We start from the raw sequence: 18,177 nt of genomic DNA, 5'->3' as shown, positions 1-18,177 counted from the left end.
GCGGGTCAGTGTTTTTTTTTGTGACATTGAGGGTTACCAAAGTGTCTACCAAGACCAGGTTCTTGGTAGACACAGGAAAAAACATTTTAACAGTATTGTCGTTCATTAAGCCCTTTGAAATCACTCTAAATGCACAAGGTTTCAAAGCTGCCAGGAAAAGGGCGACTGTACATCACATGAAGTGTGAGGCAAGGAGAGTTTAACAGAGGATTTGACAGACTGCGGTAACTTAATCCCCTCGTTTGCTGGTAGACTACTTATCTTTCTTCTAGCTTGCATCAATTCTCAACACCAATTCCCCGAGCTGTGAGATCTCTTATTTATTGTTACTAACAAAAAGTTCAAAACAAAGTCGACTCCTCTGCTCGTTAGCCATGCTTATTACTGCAAATGGTCCAATTATAGGTGTTCACTGTTCCCTTCCCACAGTTTACAGAAAAAGCGCCTTGAAGACGATTTTTTATTCCGTCCCACCGAATTTATTCTCTAAATAGCTCGAAATCGCGGTGATCCACTGCTGAAATACGCCTACAATACTTAATGGATAATTTGTAGCTTTCCAGATATTTCGGACAGTCAACGTGCCGTCTAAACTCTACTGGCTTGTCACCCAATCTTTTCTCCCCGATCTTCTCTCGTCAAGCTGTTATTCTTCATGGGCCAGTGGACTGAGCCAATCTCATTCCTCGGGCGCGAGTATTCATTTTTTATTGTGCAATCTTGACAAAACAAGCAACTCTCGAGAGTTCCGATTTGATTGATTGATGGCTGTGCATGTGCAATTCAACCGGAAGTTCAATATTTTCCGACTTGAAATCGGATTTTTCCTAGCCTGCGAACACAGACGGATTTCCGGCTTTCGGCGGCGCGAAGCAAAAGCCGCAAATAAGTCTGTGTTCCCGGGCTAGATTTCCCCAAGGTTCAGTCGCTCTCAGCCGCTGAGAATGAGCAGGTGGGCTGAGCCTGCAAGCTTTGCGATCTGCGAATATTCGTTTCAAGCATGAGGCATCAAGCAGAGGAGCCATGGCACTAGCGAAAGCCAAGATGGCCGATTGATCAAGCTAGGTGTCGTCGTCTTCTCTCTTATCCGTGGATTCTAGGCTTCGTTTGAACATGACGCTGTCTCCAAAAGAATTGTCTTCACTTTTAAGGTATGATAATATTTAATTCTTTCTCTTCTATAGTGTTGAAGTAAAATTTTGTCGAACATCTCGAGTTAACTCAAGCCGATAACCTGCTCGAAGGCTGCAAGTATTTTTATTAATAGCTATTTCACGATTTTCACGAAAGGCTAATATCAGCACGTTCTATGTGTTTACGAGAGAAAAGTAAAGGAATGAATTCATTCGGTGTGAAAATACATATCAGCTTACATGCACTTGCATGTACTCCTGATAATATTACTCAAGTCTACAACGAATAGGCCACGTTCGATCTATCAATATTCTAACTTTTCTCCGAGGCTTTCAGGACAAACTTGTATTTTTGGTGCTGTTTTCTCTGTATCCAAGTCTCTTTTTGGAATTGAGAGACAAAAGAAACTTAAAAAATTTACTATTTTGACCCGAAAGCCTCGGAGCCATGTTAGAATATTGATATATCGAACATGGCCTATTTAAGAACATTTGTAAGGATATCTGATGAGTGAATTCAACTCACTTTCTAATAGTAAGAGTACTATTTTCAGGTCGAGGACGGTTAACCTAGGCTGGAAGCCAATGTTTTGAACACAATATGACGTGCAACATGTACATAGAGGGTCATACAAGGGTATTCTCCTGATGCGTGATTAGCTGATTTTATTTTCCATGAAACTTGAATTTAGGAAATTACTCTTTGTGAGTTGTGACCTGAAGGTTTTACATGACCCATGAAAAACCTGAATTATTAACTGATATTCGTGATTTTACCACGCTATTCTACGTGATTTTTAGACGCAAGTCCTCTGAATGGTTAGAGTCGTCTATCGCGAGTGACTTAGGTATGCGATTTGCAATATAAAGCCTTGACTTAGCCATTCGCGATTTTACTTTCTTCAAACACTGCTTCTAGTGTAAGAACAGGTCATTAAAAAGAGTACCTTACTTGCTTATTTTCGTGATTTGGGAAAACGAAATTTTTATATCCGTAATCCGTGATCCTCAATTTTTTAACATTCGTGAACCGTGCCAGTGACCCCTCCTGTACGACCCTCTACATACAGTGGTGTATAGGGATGACAAATGGTTAAGTCAGTGACTCACTGAGATGCTGAGATCTTTGTTTGAAAATCTGAGACTTAACAAGCTTTGTTGGTAATATTTGTGTTCTGTTTAATTAATCTGCTTTGTTTCTTGTAGTATTCTTGCAGAAGATTCTCTTGCTGTTTCATCATTTGAAGCTATTGCATCTTCATTACACCAGCGATTTAACAAAAATGAACATTTCCAAATTGGGAGTGCAATGGTAAAGTTTAAAGTGCATAATATTTTAATTTGCATTAACATATTTGAGTACTTTAAAAAAGCCTGGTCACATTACATTATTGCCTGAAGGACTGGAAAAAAGAGTGTTTCGAGTTGAAAGATCTTTCTCCCTTGAAACATTATTTATAAATGTCCTCCTAATTTTCCATTTTTGGTATCCTTTGGACTGATGTAGATGGTTCTGTTTGACTTTGGTGCATGTGACAAACTGACATGTTTTTTGTCCATGGAATGAATTTTGTGAAAGTTTAACCTGCAGCTTGCTTGCTACTGTTGTGTATGGCACAAAAATACCATAGTATTTTAAACATATTTTTATATGCATGATATGAAATTTGTGTTTTATTTTTGCATGACTTGAGTAGTGTGCACTACAATAGTTATTTGCAGTAAAGTTGTACTGTTTAAAGGAAAGAGGAAACAAAGTTGATAAATAAGAAACATTTTGGATCCTTGTACATAAAATTTATGAAAATGACAAGTTATTGTTTTTTTATTTGTTCTTGTCAATTTTCAGCTGATGCTTTTACAGCAACCAGACTTGTTGCCTTCAACCAGCCAAAGGATTGTGGTCTTGTTCTTGTTGTATGAAATGTACAAAGCAGAGCCTGTAGCCAATAACCCATTTGCTTCTGTGTTTGTCCATGTTTTGGTAAGGGATTTGTGCCAGATTCACGATGAACATGTACATGTATGTTCTCAATCAGTATAAGACACATGGAAACTGCAGGTGTATGATGCCGTTAATGTAGTCAGCTTAGGGTAAAGATTTGTTCGTCATGGTCAAATTTGCTTGACTGTGTAAACTAAGAGCTGTATTGTGTCTGCTTTATTTTAGAACAGTATTTGGGTGACATTCAATTCTTTCGTATTATGTTTTTGATTTCATGTTAATTCCTAGAGTTCAAACAATGATGAAAACAGAGTATGTGGCCTTGAATCTCTTCCTGCCTTGAGTCAAGCTGAGAAGTCATTCTTGTATGTACTGATCACTTCTCCATCAAGAGATGTAAGTACATAAACATATTGATTCAATGAGGAAACCTGGTTAATGCGGCCACCCCATTAATAGGGCCAACAACCATATCTGAAATCCCAACCTGTATAATCCTTTATAGTTTTACCCAAGTGACACGGCCGCTCACTCCAGTTATGTTCATCTTTCCACTGTTACAGTCTTTCCCATATTGGTGACCGTATTAATGGGGTTCCACTGTAGAAGGTTAAAGTCTGCATATGAGCCAAGGGGCCCATCAGGCCGGATCTTATCCTGGTTTCTATAGTGTGAAGTGACTAGGAGTATTTCTGCTCCCCCTAGATGGGATGCTACATGTAGTCCATCGCAGGGTTACCCCCAGCATTATAGGTCACCGGCACCCATTTATACACCTAGGTGGAGAGAGGTGCTGTGAGAGTAAAGTGTTTTGCCCAAGAACACAACACAATGTCCCTGGCCGGGGCTCGAAGCCGTACCACTCGATCCGGAGACAAGCACACTAACCATGAGGCCACTGTGCCTCCCATTCCACTGTAGGAGATTGAGTTATTATAAGTTATTTGCTTGTCACCTAACTTAATTTTGCATTGTCATTGTATTATATTGCAATATAATGTTTGAAAGTAATCTTGTTGTGTTGTTTGCTGTATTGATTTGCTGTTTAGCTGTTGAAGAAGACTCCTCGACAAGTGTTGGTCCTGGACTTTCCTGGTGGAGGGCAGGTACTGTACACATGAGACATGAATTCCATCTAGCAGGATATTGCACCTCATACTTTGTATCTATTGTGCACCTTTACATGTAATTAGAAATAATGGGAGTCCTTTGGACTGTTCACACTGCAATTTTTTATTAATATGTTTTACTCTCAAAAATATGATTAGGAGGTCTGTTCCAAAGCCTGACAGAAGAATGATAATGTGTAAGCCCACTTCAAATGTTGAACTATTCTGACTTGAACCTTGATGGAACATAGTCAGGAATATCATAAATACACTCTATGGGCACTTTCTATTTGACCAAAAATTCCGATCTGAATTTCTGGAAATTTCTTGGGGCATTTGGAACAGAATTTTTCGGTTGACTACACCAGGGTGGAAAAGGATGAGTGGCTCTTTTCCTTGCTTGGAATTTTTCAACGATTTCGAGGTTTAAATTGCAAATATAGAAGCAAACTGAATGGTGGTCCATTGACATGGTGACTTTTTATAGACCACAACAGCATAGATCTTATACAAACGTCACAAAACAGCAAGAATGTCGTAAAACAAAGTGTTTATGAGTGGTGCAATGTGTAGTTCCAGAAAATATCTGTCCCTTCTCCACAGAAGGAACTTTTTTCTAAGACCCCCCCCCCCCCCCACCCCTCTGGAAATTCCAATAAAGCTTCATACATTTCTTTAAATTTTTGGGTCTTATACAGCCCCCCACCCCTCAGTAAATTCCAATCCCTTCTGTTGGGGGAGTATGGATATTTCCAGGAACTGCACAATGGCTTTCCACGCATTATAAATCTCAGTATATTTCTTAGCCTTCCTATGCAAAACTAACAAGTACACCACAGGAACATTTTTTAAAATTGGAATTTTAAAAAGTGGTTACTTGACAAGTTAAGCTGTAGCTACATGTACATGTAGTATTTATCAACAAAAAAGTGGCAAGATTGTAAAGTAAAATGTTAATCCATTGTTGAATACACGTTGATGTCATCTTTGCCTGGGATGTCCAACTCATTGTGATCGCAGCCAAAAGAACTAGCGCTGAATAGAAAATTGCCAATTTGCATAGTGTCAAAAAAAAAGGCAACCTCCTGAGGTATACCCAAATTTCCGAATTTTTGGTGGCATTGAAAGCGCTCCAAGTGTGCATGTACTGTACATCTCCAGAGTTAGAATAGTGCCAAATTACAATTAGAAGATGGGCAGAGTCTAGACTGGGTAGCAATCCATTAAATAACTAAAATAACTACAATCTAAAAATATAGACTCGCACTTTGATTAATCGAAGAATAATTTTATCAGACAAGGACTGATGGACTGATGACAAGAACAGGATACAATCAACAATCACGTGTAATTGGCTATATATTTTTGCTCTCAGAATATTGACCTGAGTTCTCTGCAGTTGGCACTAACAGAGAAGAATTCACAGTTACCTGACATAAGTTGTTGTGGGCTTCCTGCAGTATTAGCCGATGCTGACCCTGATGTCAGGTAATAAATAATTACAATGACACATGTACTTGTAGTACATGTAGTTTCTGGAAATGAATGTTGTTTTGGGTAGGTGAAGATATTTGCAAGGCCTGGAAGTCTTTTAGTCTTGACAAATCCTTGATTGAGCTGCTTAAAAAAGTACATTTTAGGGTTGGATATTTAAACTCTACATTTCTACAAATGTATATTACAGTGTACTTGGCCTTACAAATTAAAAGTTCTCTGTGTGGGTCTAAGTAATCCACAGCTATTTTGTTCTGGAATCTCCCAACACAACTAGACTTGACTTGTGGTCCAAGCCAGGCTTTTAGCCAGGATTAGAAAAGTGGCCGTCCATCCATTGATATAGGGCCGGCAATCAACAAGATCTGCTATATGTTTATTTATTTTCTCCTGAAAGATGGCTGTCCACAGGACAGCTGGACAGCCACCTGGCTAAAAGCTTGGTCCAAGCCAGCTGTAACATCTCTACTCCAATCGAGACTGCCAAAGATTAATGTTTCATTGATTGTCTTCCCTTATTTTGCCCTGTTGTACAGTTCAGGGTTTGATTCCACAGCAGCTTCGCAGATCACAGAGACACTTGTGACAGGTAAGCTAGAGAAAGAGAACCTAAGAGACAAATGTATGCTGGATAAGTACTAAAGGGGTTTAAGGGGGCAAGCACATGTTCCTCTGAGAATTTGGTGGTATGTCACAATATCCACAGTATCCTGGCCCACCTATGATATTTCATCTCAGTTGTTCTCATTCATAGCCAGTCCTACATGAGGCTGTTTTTCAGCCATCATCTCTGATAATTGACCAAAGAAGATAGCTGAAACAGTTCGTTTCATATTGCCATTTGTTGTTGGTTTATACTTGGCTGAGTCTGTTGTTGTTGGTGAGTTTAGTGGTGAGTTTGCTGTTGGTTCTCGCCTTGTTCCAAGGATGTTTCTCTTGGTTCTCCTGTTTTCCTCTCTCCTGAAAAACTGATATTCCCAAATTCCAATTTGACCAGGACAGTGGACCTACATGAAAACCAGCTAAGGCTGATGTACATGTTGTAGCTTTGCCTCTAAATATTGTACATATAATTTATTATTTATTTATTGTTTATGATGCAGAATAGCAGTGTCAGTTAAATCTATCATTGTTTAATTCATATTCAATTGTACAGGGCTTAATCCTCCGTCAGAGTTAAATCTCAGACCAGTGTTTGCAAGAATTCCTCCACCACTTTACTCCTGCGAGGATGAGGTATATTTTTAAACTGTTTCTTTGGTTTTGCGGTATGCTAGACACTTTTTACAATAAATACTTTCATGTACGGTGTAGTATTAGACATGTTAAAATTCAACAAGTTGAACAGGTTCCGCAGTTGGGTTTATAAATTTTTCACCTTCTAACGTCTCTAACGCTCACACATATTATTTTGTTGAGCAGTGCTATTCTATGGGGCTTATTAGTGTCCGACCATTAGAACAGTCACGTGAGGAGGGGGAACAATTGTACTGTGTACAAAAGAAATATTCCTGCAAGGGAAATTGCCTGATAAAACATTCATGCACAGCGAGCAACCTAGATTTTCATGCTGGTCTTTCATGCCAGTTCCGGAGCTCCTCCTCCTTGCATTTGGGTTTGAGTATCACAGACACTTTTGTCATTTTGAGCTTGGCTTTCACAGTTGGACAAGTCTGTGAGCAAGCCAGAGAAATTATTCATGTGAGCCCTCCCCCTTCAGGTTTTGAATTCTTGTACAATTTCGTGTGGGGCTCTAGGGGATTAATCACTTAATTAACTATTGTGCGTTGCTGGTTTGTAGCTCTTGTGGATGAACCCAACAGGAGAGGTGCATGCCGTAGAGTGGGACAGTACAATGTGTGTTACAAACAGCGCTGGTTAGTCAATCGATATTGTTACACTTTCTATAATTGCATTTGCATGTATGCTAGATTATCGGATTGAGGTTTCCATTAGTTGATAGCTGACGACGCTTAAGGCCAAATCAACTACATGTATCTCCTTAAAGAAATCTAGAGCGAATAATCTTATTGTTTTTAATAGAATTCTACCTAAATTTCCGTTAATTAACGAAATCCAATTATTTTGCATAAGCCTTCCCAGAGACGGGATGAAATTAAATTGGCTGAGGTAAATATTTATATCTAGGCTATTATATTTTTAAGGTGCTGAGGTCCGTCGTTTGATGAACAAAGCTTTCAAGGCTACACTGGTGTTGCAACAACAGCAGGTGATCGCTCGTGTAAAGTATTGTGATCGGCTAGTCGCAGCCGCTGCGCCAAAATTCCCCGACTTTCAATTCATGAAGGGTCTTAAAGGTTTTGGGATCTGTCAGGCTATAAGGTCCTCGTGCAATTTGTGGCATTTAGGCCCTTTTCTGGACACCTTGAATCCGTTTTCCATTAGCTAGGGCAGCAGTGTTTGCTTTCTAACATTATTTAAGCTATTTAGAAACCTAGACCGCCAATCTTTCCTTTTTTGCCTGATTTTCTAGTCAAGAAGACCACGCACTCATACAAAACCTTCTGCCGAACTGTAATAATTGTCTGAGTCATGTGAGGGGTCTTTGGCCCGAGAAGGCTCTTGCGTAGGTCAAAAGATGAGTCGTCGTGTAAATTTTTGCTAACCGAACAGTTCTTGTTCTAGAAGAAGTATTAATTTCAATGTGTCGGAGCTCTAGAGTAATAACTTTTCGTTTAAATGACAAAACTCAGTGACAGTTTCTCTTACTTAACAGCCGCCATGTTTGTGTCCCTCCGAGGGGCACCAACATGGCGTCTCCATACAAAGCTCTATGAATTTGGGTGAAACTCTTCTCCAAATAACGCGCGAATGAAACACCCCACAGACCTCAATCTTGGCGCGGGTTTTTCGTATATAACAATCATCTATCATATCCCAGATTCTTGAGTCAATTTATTGAATGGTTACGATTTTTATTTTTGATGACGTGACAGTGCAAACCAGCAATTGACAGATCGAGTGTGGTAGAATCGAAACCAAACCAGTTACTTTCCTATTAGACTGCTCAGCCAATCAGAAAGTAAACCAAAACCAATCGTGACTCGCTTCTACACGTTTCCCCGCGCTTTGCGCCAGCCACATGTATTTACTCAGAGTTTTGACCGGTTCGTTGGATTGTTTGTGCCCTCTGTGATTGGCCATAGTGATTACGTTGGTTTTGGTTGAGCGATAGCTGAGAGCGGTTTTCAATTTAGTGTGGTAAAACCAAAACCAAACCAACTACTTACCAATTGGACTACTCAGCTAATCTCAAACCTTAGCAAAAGCAAAACCCAAACCAAAATCCAAACCAAAGCATCTGCCTCATTACTTGCGATACTCAATTGGAAACCGTTTTACTAAGGGTACAAAGCGAATGCAATGAAGCGCAACACGGAGTAATAGGAGTTGTTTGTGTTTTCTTTGCAGCAAGTCTTGAGTGAACTTGAAAAAGATCCAAAGCTTGTATATCATGTGGGACTCACTCCTAACAAGGTAAGGTATAAAGAACGTAAAGCATGCCTAAACTATTAGGTTATGATCAGGAAATTTCAGACTAACGTTGAGTACGGTGCATTTCGATTATATTCCAAAACTGGGACGATAGGATGCGAGGAAAGAATCACGTGAGCCTTCTCCAAACAAGGTATTGTATCACGTGGGACTGACGCGCAGTGTATCTCATCCATGGAAGGAAATAAATAAATATTTGGGGCAGGGGGGGGGGGGGGAGGCGGGTCACACCTAGCCTCCAATTGTTTTACTACTGAATTTTTTTAGCAGTACGAGAACAAAGCCTTAAACTGCTCACAAATGAAGGGCAGGTATTGCTGACGAAGCTATAGCTGAAGCACTAAAAAAAAAACGCGGAGAATAAGGTGGTGTACGCATGTTCATGTAGAGTTGAAAGTATACTTTAGTGCCCTTCAGTGTGTCTGTTATGCTGATTGTGGAATGCATCGATTTTATTTAAGCCTCATGCCACATCTTCGGATTGTTTCAAAGCCTTTTTCCACGACTGTCTAACTATAGAGCAAAAATACAGAAGGGAATGCAGAACAACGTTACAGTGTTTCCAACATCCTTTTCAAGTCCTGCTGGACCTCGCACACAACGTGCACTTACTACATCCCATTCACATGTGCGAAGTACATGTATTATTGGCACTGGCATATAAACAGTATTTACATGTATGTTTTAATTTTCAGCTCCCTGACCTTGTGGAGAATAATCCGTTACTTGCCATTGAAGTTTTGCTGAAGTTGATGCAGTCAAATCAGATAACAGAGTGAGTAGTAATCAGATTCAGACTTCTCCGAAGTCAACCTTCTTCTCCGAAGTCAGTCAAGTTAGGAGAATATAGCACATTATCTCTTTAGAAGAAAGTCTTTAAAAGAAGGTCCGCCATGGAGAATAAAAGATAATGCATGTATGCAAAGCAGTTGGGTGAATTTCAGTTATCTGTCATCAGCCAACTGATTACAGACAAGTAGAAACTCTTTAAGCTACTTTGGCTACTGATCACTGACTAGTGTTTCGATGTAAAGATGGAAAGCAAACCCAGAACTATAAACTTTGAGGGTTTGCCTTCCGAGAGCTGATTAGCCAGCATAAAAGCCTGGGTCCGGTTGTTCGAAAGCCGATTAACGCTAATCCAGGATTAAAAGTTAATCAAAGTTCTAATTTCTCTTGAATAAAATTGTTTTCACTGTCCATGTTTCCTGGAGTTTGACATTATTCAAAGCCAAAATTGAAGGACAAAAAATCTAAACATAAACCTTCACTGAAAAGTTACAAAATTGAAATAAACATTTACGCTAATCCTGGATTAGCTTAATAGTGCTTTCAACAACCCGGCCCTGGTCACTGATGGAGTATACATAATGCCTTATGGAAGATAAAATATCGTAATCGTCCACTCGCCAATGGGGTTTTTCACAGCCAAAGGAAACAAACAGTGAAACAAATATAGCCAATAAACACAATGTCGTTAAAAGTCCCAACTGGTCAGAGGGATACCAGTTGGCTATTTACAAACCGTAACGGAGGAATTGAACGCGGGGCCACCGAGGGACCACCGAGGACTCACACCGTTTTCCACCGTTTTATGGAAATCGGTCAGATTTTTCAGAATTACTGAGAAGCCCCCAAAAGGGGACTTTAGCGACTAAAAAATCCAGAACTTTTCCTAAGGGAGCATGGCCCTGGACCCCTCTAGAAGGCACGAGTTTGTTGTTTCGGAAATCAGTCACAAGTCGTCCCAGATCTACGCCTGCAGCTAGTGGCAAGGGTGGACGGCTTGGACTCGGGACCTCCGGATCTAAACCATTCGGCCACGCTGCCTCTAATATGTGGAAAATGAGAAAGTAATTTTGAGTCCTGGCCCGGGTTGTTCGAAAGGTAGATTACACTATCCACCGGATAAATCACTATCCAGTGGATAGCGTGGTCTGTTTTTTCAACTTAAATCCACCGGGCTCTGTTCGGAACGTGCCTTTTGGATTTGTTTACCTGTCAATGATGTATTTTCTTGTCATCTGGCAGGTATTTTTCGGTCTTAGTAAACATGGAAATGTCACTGCATTCTATGGAGGTTGTCAACAGGCTAACAACGGTAAGTTTTATAGAAATGCGGTGCTGTGAATGATAATGTACCTTGAAGGCTTTTGTGTCTTGCATATTAACAAGTGACTGAGAACATGTAATCTTCGAAATGGGCTTACAAAATCACGAAAACTTATAGATCTACTTTCCTTCTTGCGACTATTTAGGCGCACCAATACGTTCTGTTTTGACCAGTTTGAGTGCGAGAAAGCCAATCAGATACAAGTGAATGGATATCAACTAAGTGCGATCAGTGAGCCAATCAAACTCAAGTGTTTGGAATTTTGGAAATTGTTATGAAGCCAATCAAATATAGGTGTAAGGGAAGCCAACTAAAACTATGTGCGATGTGATTTGCTTGTGCAAAAGGAAATATTAATTTAAAAAATCTGGCTGGTCACTTATTTGAGATCGACGACCACGAAATGTATAACAAACTAAAACTAATGTTTCTTTGTTTTAGGCTGTAGATCTTCCGCAGGAGTTCGTTCATCTTTACATCTCAAACTGTATCTCGACCTGTGAAAATATCAAAGACAAATACATGCAGAACAGACTTGTCAGACTGGTACGAGCTACTGTTACTTAACTGGGTAGAAATAATTATATGGTTCAGCTATGTATTTCATTAAAGGACCTCCTGTTGAAAATGATTGAACATGGAAAGCAGTCTCAAAAAAAGAAATGCTGCAAGAGTGTATTTGGTAACAAATCACAGTAATGACTGTCCAACGTGAAAGTATGGGCGTCATGTTTATGCGCATTGTTATTTCTGCTTCCAATCTCGTGAAGGGTAGTTAGACTTACTACGCACCAATGCCTTGGCATTTATCGGCAAGTACTGTTCCGTGGGGGAAGGGGCGGGGGGGGGGGGTGCGTTGGCCTAATGGTTAGCGCGCTGGACTCTGGACCAAGTGATCCTGGCTCCAGCCCTGGCTGGGGACATTGTGTTGTGTTCTTGGACAGGACACTCTACTCAGTGTCTCTCCCCACCGAGCTCCACCCAGGTGTATTAATATGTATCAGTGAATTTTATGGCAGCCTGATAGAATACTAGAGAGTAGCCTCTGATGGACAAGCATCCCATTCAAGGGGGGGGGGGGGGGGTAGTGATACTATTAATCGCTACATGCTACAGACACAAGAGTTACACTTCGAGAGCTATAAGCCAGTTGAGCTTAAGAGGCTTTACTTTTTACTACTCAGTACTATTCTTCAAATTCAAAGCTAACTTAAATTAAATAAAACGCTAAGGTCCATGTGATATTGATTATTCCTCGATTTAGGTGCCAGTGTAGAATTGTGGCTCGTGTAATTACGATTCTTCGCGTTTCGCTTTTCAAATTTCTATTTCTGGGACCTTTTAGTTTAGCCTTAAAAAAAACGTATTTGGTTTCTGCGTTAAAAAAAATCTTCATGCAAGTGTTATGGAACAAGGATTTTTTTCTATTTTGTCGCTATCCAGACTGACATGTTATTTGTTGATCTTTAGGTCTGTGTTTTTCTTCAATCTCTCATTCGTAACAAAATTATAGATGTTAAGGTAGGTATATATTATGGAAGCTAACAGTAGTTCAGTTCTTTTGTTATTCATTAGTGGTTTAATTGGCATATGTTCATTTTTAGCGTAAATCTACAAGCGTTCTATTACGAATGCTCCTTCACGTCATCGGTGATCAATTACTGGGTACGGAATCTATTTGTTAAGTAGATAGCGAGTAGCCTTGCAGTGTGCGGTTGGTAACAAAATGGCGGCCGCTTCTTTGCGTTTCAGAAGTGTCTGTAAAGAGGATTTAGATAAAGTTTTGAACGACTGGAAGATTTATACGAAAACGATTATTCACGATCGATTTCTATGCGTCATAGTTGTTGACTCGGGTTGCACCCCCGCCAACGTTCACGCGATAATCCCATTCAAGCGAGGTTCCGATTGTTTACCAAAGTTTCACGCAGAACTTAAGTGGCACATATTGTCCAATAATTGGAAACGAAACTTAGCGGGATTGCCAAACTGCACTTGACCCATAGACTTTCCCGGTTTGGCAATCGTGAGAATTTTCATGATCCAATTATAGTCGTGTAGTTGGGTTCCAAAAACATCGAGAATTAAAAGGGACCTTGGCAGACGACTAATAAAATACTTAAATAGTTTCTAAATAAGACAGCAGGTATGAAAATACGTGCTTGAGTAAAGTAAATAATTGGATACTTGATTCAATGGGATTTAAGGCGTGCAATAAATTCCTGCTGAGTGCTAATCCTATAGTAAAATCTGCTCAAGGCAAAGAGAAATCTTGGCAATGAGTTTTAAGCCCAGCACTTTCAAAGTGACGTTCCCTATTCACCGATTGAACCTCGATGGTCGAGGCAGTGAAGCTGGAAATGTACAGCCTTACTGCTAATCGCGCGCAACACGTGTCCGTATTGTTCTGCTTGTGGTTTAAAAAGAGCGCAAGATCAACGTGATAAGACTCACGTTGCCTTTCTTGACTTGCGCTATTTTAGCGCTAGATGAACACGATGAGGTTCACACTCCGGTGCTTGACTCCCGCTACACCCAAAACCCTCAAAACCACTGCAGTGAGTGATAGTTTTTTGATTTGTTCCAGGACCTTTTTATTGAAGTTCAAGCGTTCTGTATTGAGTTCAGCCGGATACGAGAAGCAGCTGGCTTGTTCCGACTCCTTAAGACGCTGGACAGCGGAGAGGCGAGTCCCGCGGCTATCAAGTAAACGGAGTCACGCTGAGAAGAAACTATCCACATGGGAGACGTCCTTCAATTGAAAACAAGAGTAGACGATTTGCCCGGTGCTAATTGACATTTTTTGAAAAATGCTTCGAGAAGCTACTTCATCACACAACAGATGCAGCGGTTCCGTGCTTTAGTGTCACTTACATACTAAGTCAAGAGTGAATGAAGGGTAAGGGAGATAATCCTTGGGATAATCTCCCTCATTGGCCTTATTCCCAAGGTAATCCCTCTCAAGTCATTTGTAGATCACTTCCGGTTTCTAAAATCTCAGGAGGGTCTAGAAATAGACAATGTGACAGAAATTGTGGTCACGTGGACATCCTAAGTGGCTTTACTCCCATTTTACCCTTCACGAAAACATCCACGCAACATCCGTGGTGACATTATTCGCGGTAGAAGTGGCTAACATCTCTAAAGATTACTGAGGAATAAGGTCCATATGAGGGATTTTAAAACTCTCTTTTCCTCATACTCTCTTGACAGACTGGTTTAAAACACGGCGGAGAATAATGGAAAATGTTAGAAAGCACTCTAGTAGCAGACTTGTTTTCTACGTTTGGAAATAATCAGCGTATCTTACTCGGCGTATCTAATCGAACAAAATCGAACCAAAATTCAATCGCACCCAATCGAACACCAATCGCTCGATTGAATTCGGCAATCGAACAAAATCGAACATCTCTTTTGCTGTGAGTTCGATTATCGAACCAATGGAACAAAATCGAACGCAACCGAACTCAATCGGATTCGATTTTGTTGGGAATCCATTTCTAATTATAAGTAAATCGCGCAGGAGTAATCATAATCAACCTTTATTGAATGGGATTAAAAGAAAAACGTTTAAGTATCAAACTGAATGTCAGTGTTCGGTTATGCACTGTACAAGAAAACAAGGGTACGACTGTGGACCGTTCGGTAATCGAACGGTCGATTTTGTTCGATTGTCGACCGTTCGATTTTGTTCGATTGACCAAATTTTAGTGTGAGTTCGATTATGTTCGATCGAACACCAATCGTTCGATTGGGTTCGATTACCGAGCGTTCGATTAGGTACGGCGGGATCTTATTAGAGCATAGCACACGACGCTGGTTTCTCTGCATGCTTTATGACACAGATCTGTACACGTGAAACAATAAAACATGGTTTTCCGTGTCTAATACCCTGATAAGAGCTTAAAGAAAAATTGTGACGGCGGCTAACATATCTCGTTTTATTTTTTCGAAGAGGGCGCGGTATCTAATCTTGAAATCTGATTGGTTCTTATTGCGGTCCGGATTTCTCTATCTCTAGCCGCGGTCAGGGTAACGCTCCCGTGAGGTTTCGTCCTTTTTGTTTTAAGAGAGAGAAAGAGGAAAAAATAAATACGGTATTTGCTCAAGGTAAGTCAGTGAAAAAACTGTGACCTCGGACGCGTTTAAGACCTCGGTCACAGATTTACACGATACAGACCTCCCAGCCGGCAAATAACATATATTTATTATATGGCTTTGGCTTGTGGCCGATATAACGCGCGCTCTGATTGGTTAATTGTCACTGAATTGTAGGGCATTATTCTCCCGTAATGCCCACGGGCCGATTACGGATTATGCAAATTAGGAAGAGCCCGGTTCTGAAAATTCAAGCGCATTGAAGCGATGAAAGCCGATTAAAATCAGTACGAGAATATCAGTAGCTAAAAGTTTAGAGATATTTCTTTAATAAAATTTATATAGATGACTTACCAGTCGGTAACCTTGGCGGGCACTAGTGAAAAACAATCGAAGTTTGCCTAGTCTTAAAAAGCTAAAATCGCTAAGTAAAAAACACCATCGGCAGATTTGCTATGCATCCTGAGCAGAACACCACAAAGAAACTTATAAGTTATCATCTTAGTCACAGCAATTACCGAAGTATTGAACTCCGTCAAAGTTCTCGTCAAATAGATTCCCTCGCTTTGACACAAGCAAGTGTAAATCAGCTTCCAGGATCATCAGATGTAAACAATCGGGCGGTTTCTGTCGGTAGCAGTGTTTCTGATAACTGCAGACGTTCACAAGGCTTGAAATGTTCATCCATAAATCCCAGAATGAAGAAGGCGAAGATATGTTGTCGAAAGCGAATGCGAAGATCGAGTTAAGCTTATTTTGAGCAGTGCATTCTGAAGCATTAGTATCTTCTTTCACCGAAAGACGGTTGGTTTGGACAATTTCTATATGCGTTGACGTTTCGCCCCAAAAGTCGGAAAAACTTCCCCATCAACTTGTGGTACCACGATACTAAAATACGTTTTTGAGGCTGTGACAGTGACTTTTCCGTAAAGAAATGAGTGTTTTTAACGGAATACGTAATACAGTGGTGAAGTTCACTGACTGTGTAGTTTTGCCCTAGGTTTGAGACGATGAATGAATCGGTAAACGCGCGCATCGCCGGATGTAAATTGACGACTTCCGCTCGAATGATTTTTCTCTTTATTGATGAGCCATATAATAAACAACTTAATAACCTCGACCGTTCGGTCGTTACGGGAAAATCTCAAACCTCGGCCTACCGTATTGACCTCGCTATCGCTCGGTCAATACGGCAAGGCCTTAGTTTGAGATTTTCCCGTAACGACCTCACTCTCGGTTATTAAGTAGTTAGTAATAAGTATGTCCGGGAGGTTGCTATAAACTTGCTTTAAACTTGCTTTAAGCTTGCTTTATTACCATACAATAGGAAAAAAGAAGTTAATCCTGGCGAGAGCAAAGAAATATCAACCGTTAGTAAACTTAAGGCAAATCAACTCAATGTAAACCCCGCTAGGTTACGAGACTGCACGCGGCGGCTTAGTCGAGATGAGTTGCTCCTCCCATGCGCTCAATGGTGACGTATTCTTGGGAAGGGAGGGGTGGGGGAGGGGGAGACGACACGAGTTGACACAAAAACCGACGAACTATGAACCGACCAACATCAATAACGAAGAAACTTCCATTTACTTTGTCAAAATTAATATCACTCTCTCTTAGCTTTGTTCATGGAAACAAAAAAAGAAACCGTTTCAGGTCGAAGCAGTGGGTATAAATATTTTCACTCAAAGTGTATGAATTAAGAACGAAAAACACGAGTGAAAACAGGATTTAATAACAAGCAGCCTGTTATGTGCGGTTTCCTCTGAAGTGTGAGTTTTTCACAGCCTAATGTAAACCATCCCGAGGTAAGACGTTGGTGCTTGTGTATGTGCGGAGCTCAACAGCTAAACCACATATCCTGAGGATTTCATAAAGATTGATAGCACAAGTAGGCGGGCGAATCTTCTTAAAGAACTTGAAAAAGAAAACAAAACAAAACAAAAGCTGATTCTGAGAAGTTAAGTCTTAAAAAAAAAACTCTGCACCTGTTCTATTTGCTCAATAACATCGAGTTGTTCTGTTTGCCATTGCATTTCTCTTATCTTCTTCCTTCCTCCGTCTTGATTATTCCTAATTTTTTTAGGCCCATTTTCCTTTGTAAGGCTGCCTTGGCAGCTAAATTAATAAAATTGTGCCATTCATTGAAATATTTGCAAATGCATTTTTTTTTTTCATTTTGAGCGGAACACGTTCGTCAAGAAAGACGTGTCGTGCAAGAGATAACCTGTACCCATTTTGTTTCAGAGAATTTTTTTATAAACATTGCTGGCTTTTTTGTAATTTTCACAGTACGAAGAGGTTTTACTGACTGTCAAACTTATAAGGATTTATTTTTGTAGGAAATGTTACAATACTGTAATATTGTACCGTCGCTCTCTCGGGCGCGTTTGTCATACCGGCGTCTAAACATGGTTCTAGATTCTCCGCTGTTTGCGCTCCAGGAAGTAAAATGCTTTATCAGAACTCAAGTTAGCAGTTGATCTCTGAAACTTCAGTTTTTCAGTGAAAGTTCTGTCCAGTCGCTTTTAGTTTTCCATACATTTGTCTACGACTTTTTTGCCGCGAAGTGGCGCGAACTTGTGAGCCGCCTACAAGTTCCCGAAAAAAAAAAAAAAAAAAAAAAATGAATGGAAAATAGAAAACGCCACTGGACTCTATCTAGGGCAGCTACATCTCTCAAAATAATTTGGTCAATGCAATCCTTTGTCCAGTATCTTAACTTTTCCATTCGTAAATTTTTCAAAATTCAATTTTTAAGAAAATTATTTG

At 40.2% G+C, this 18,177-nt stretch overlaps 1 protein-coding gene across 1 annotated transcript; it reads left to right on the top strand.

Annotated features, from left to right (window-relative positions):
* Window positions 1-1,007: 1,007 nt before the first annotated feature.
* On the top strand, window positions 1,008-15,198 carry LOC110050659 (CCR4-NOT transcription complex subunit 11-like). Its single transcript, XM_089277636.1, has 16 exons — window positions 1,008-1,151; window positions 2,340-2,445; window positions 2,983-3,117; window positions 3,367-3,474; window positions 4,128-4,184; window positions 5,563-5,675; window positions 6,218-6,270; window positions 6,838-6,917; window positions 7,483-7,558; window positions 7,847-7,911; window positions 9,114-9,179; window positions 9,893-9,972; window positions 11,229-11,298; window positions 11,752-11,856; window positions 12,781-12,831; window positions 13,898-15,198. The coding sequence occupies exons 1-16, from the start codon at window positions 1,114-1,116 to the stop codon at window positions 14,018-14,020; spliced, it is 1,326 nt and encodes a 441-aa protein (XP_089133762.1). The 5' UTR covers window positions 1,008-1,113; the 3' UTR covers window positions 14,021-15,198.
* The last annotated feature ends 2,979 nt before the right edge of the window (window positions 15,199-18,177 follow it).

This window comes from Orbicella faveolata, unplaced genomic scaffold (assembly GCF_042242905.1).
Source record: "Orbicella faveolata isolate gen_17 unplaced genomic scaffold, um_ofav_v1 contig_46, whole genome shotgun sequence".
In the NCBI taxonomy this organism is placed as follows: Eukaryota; Metazoa; Cnidaria; class Anthozoa; order Scleractinia; family Merulinidae; genus Orbicella; species Orbicella faveolata.
This window is presented reverse-complemented; position numbering and strand designations above follow the sequence as displayed.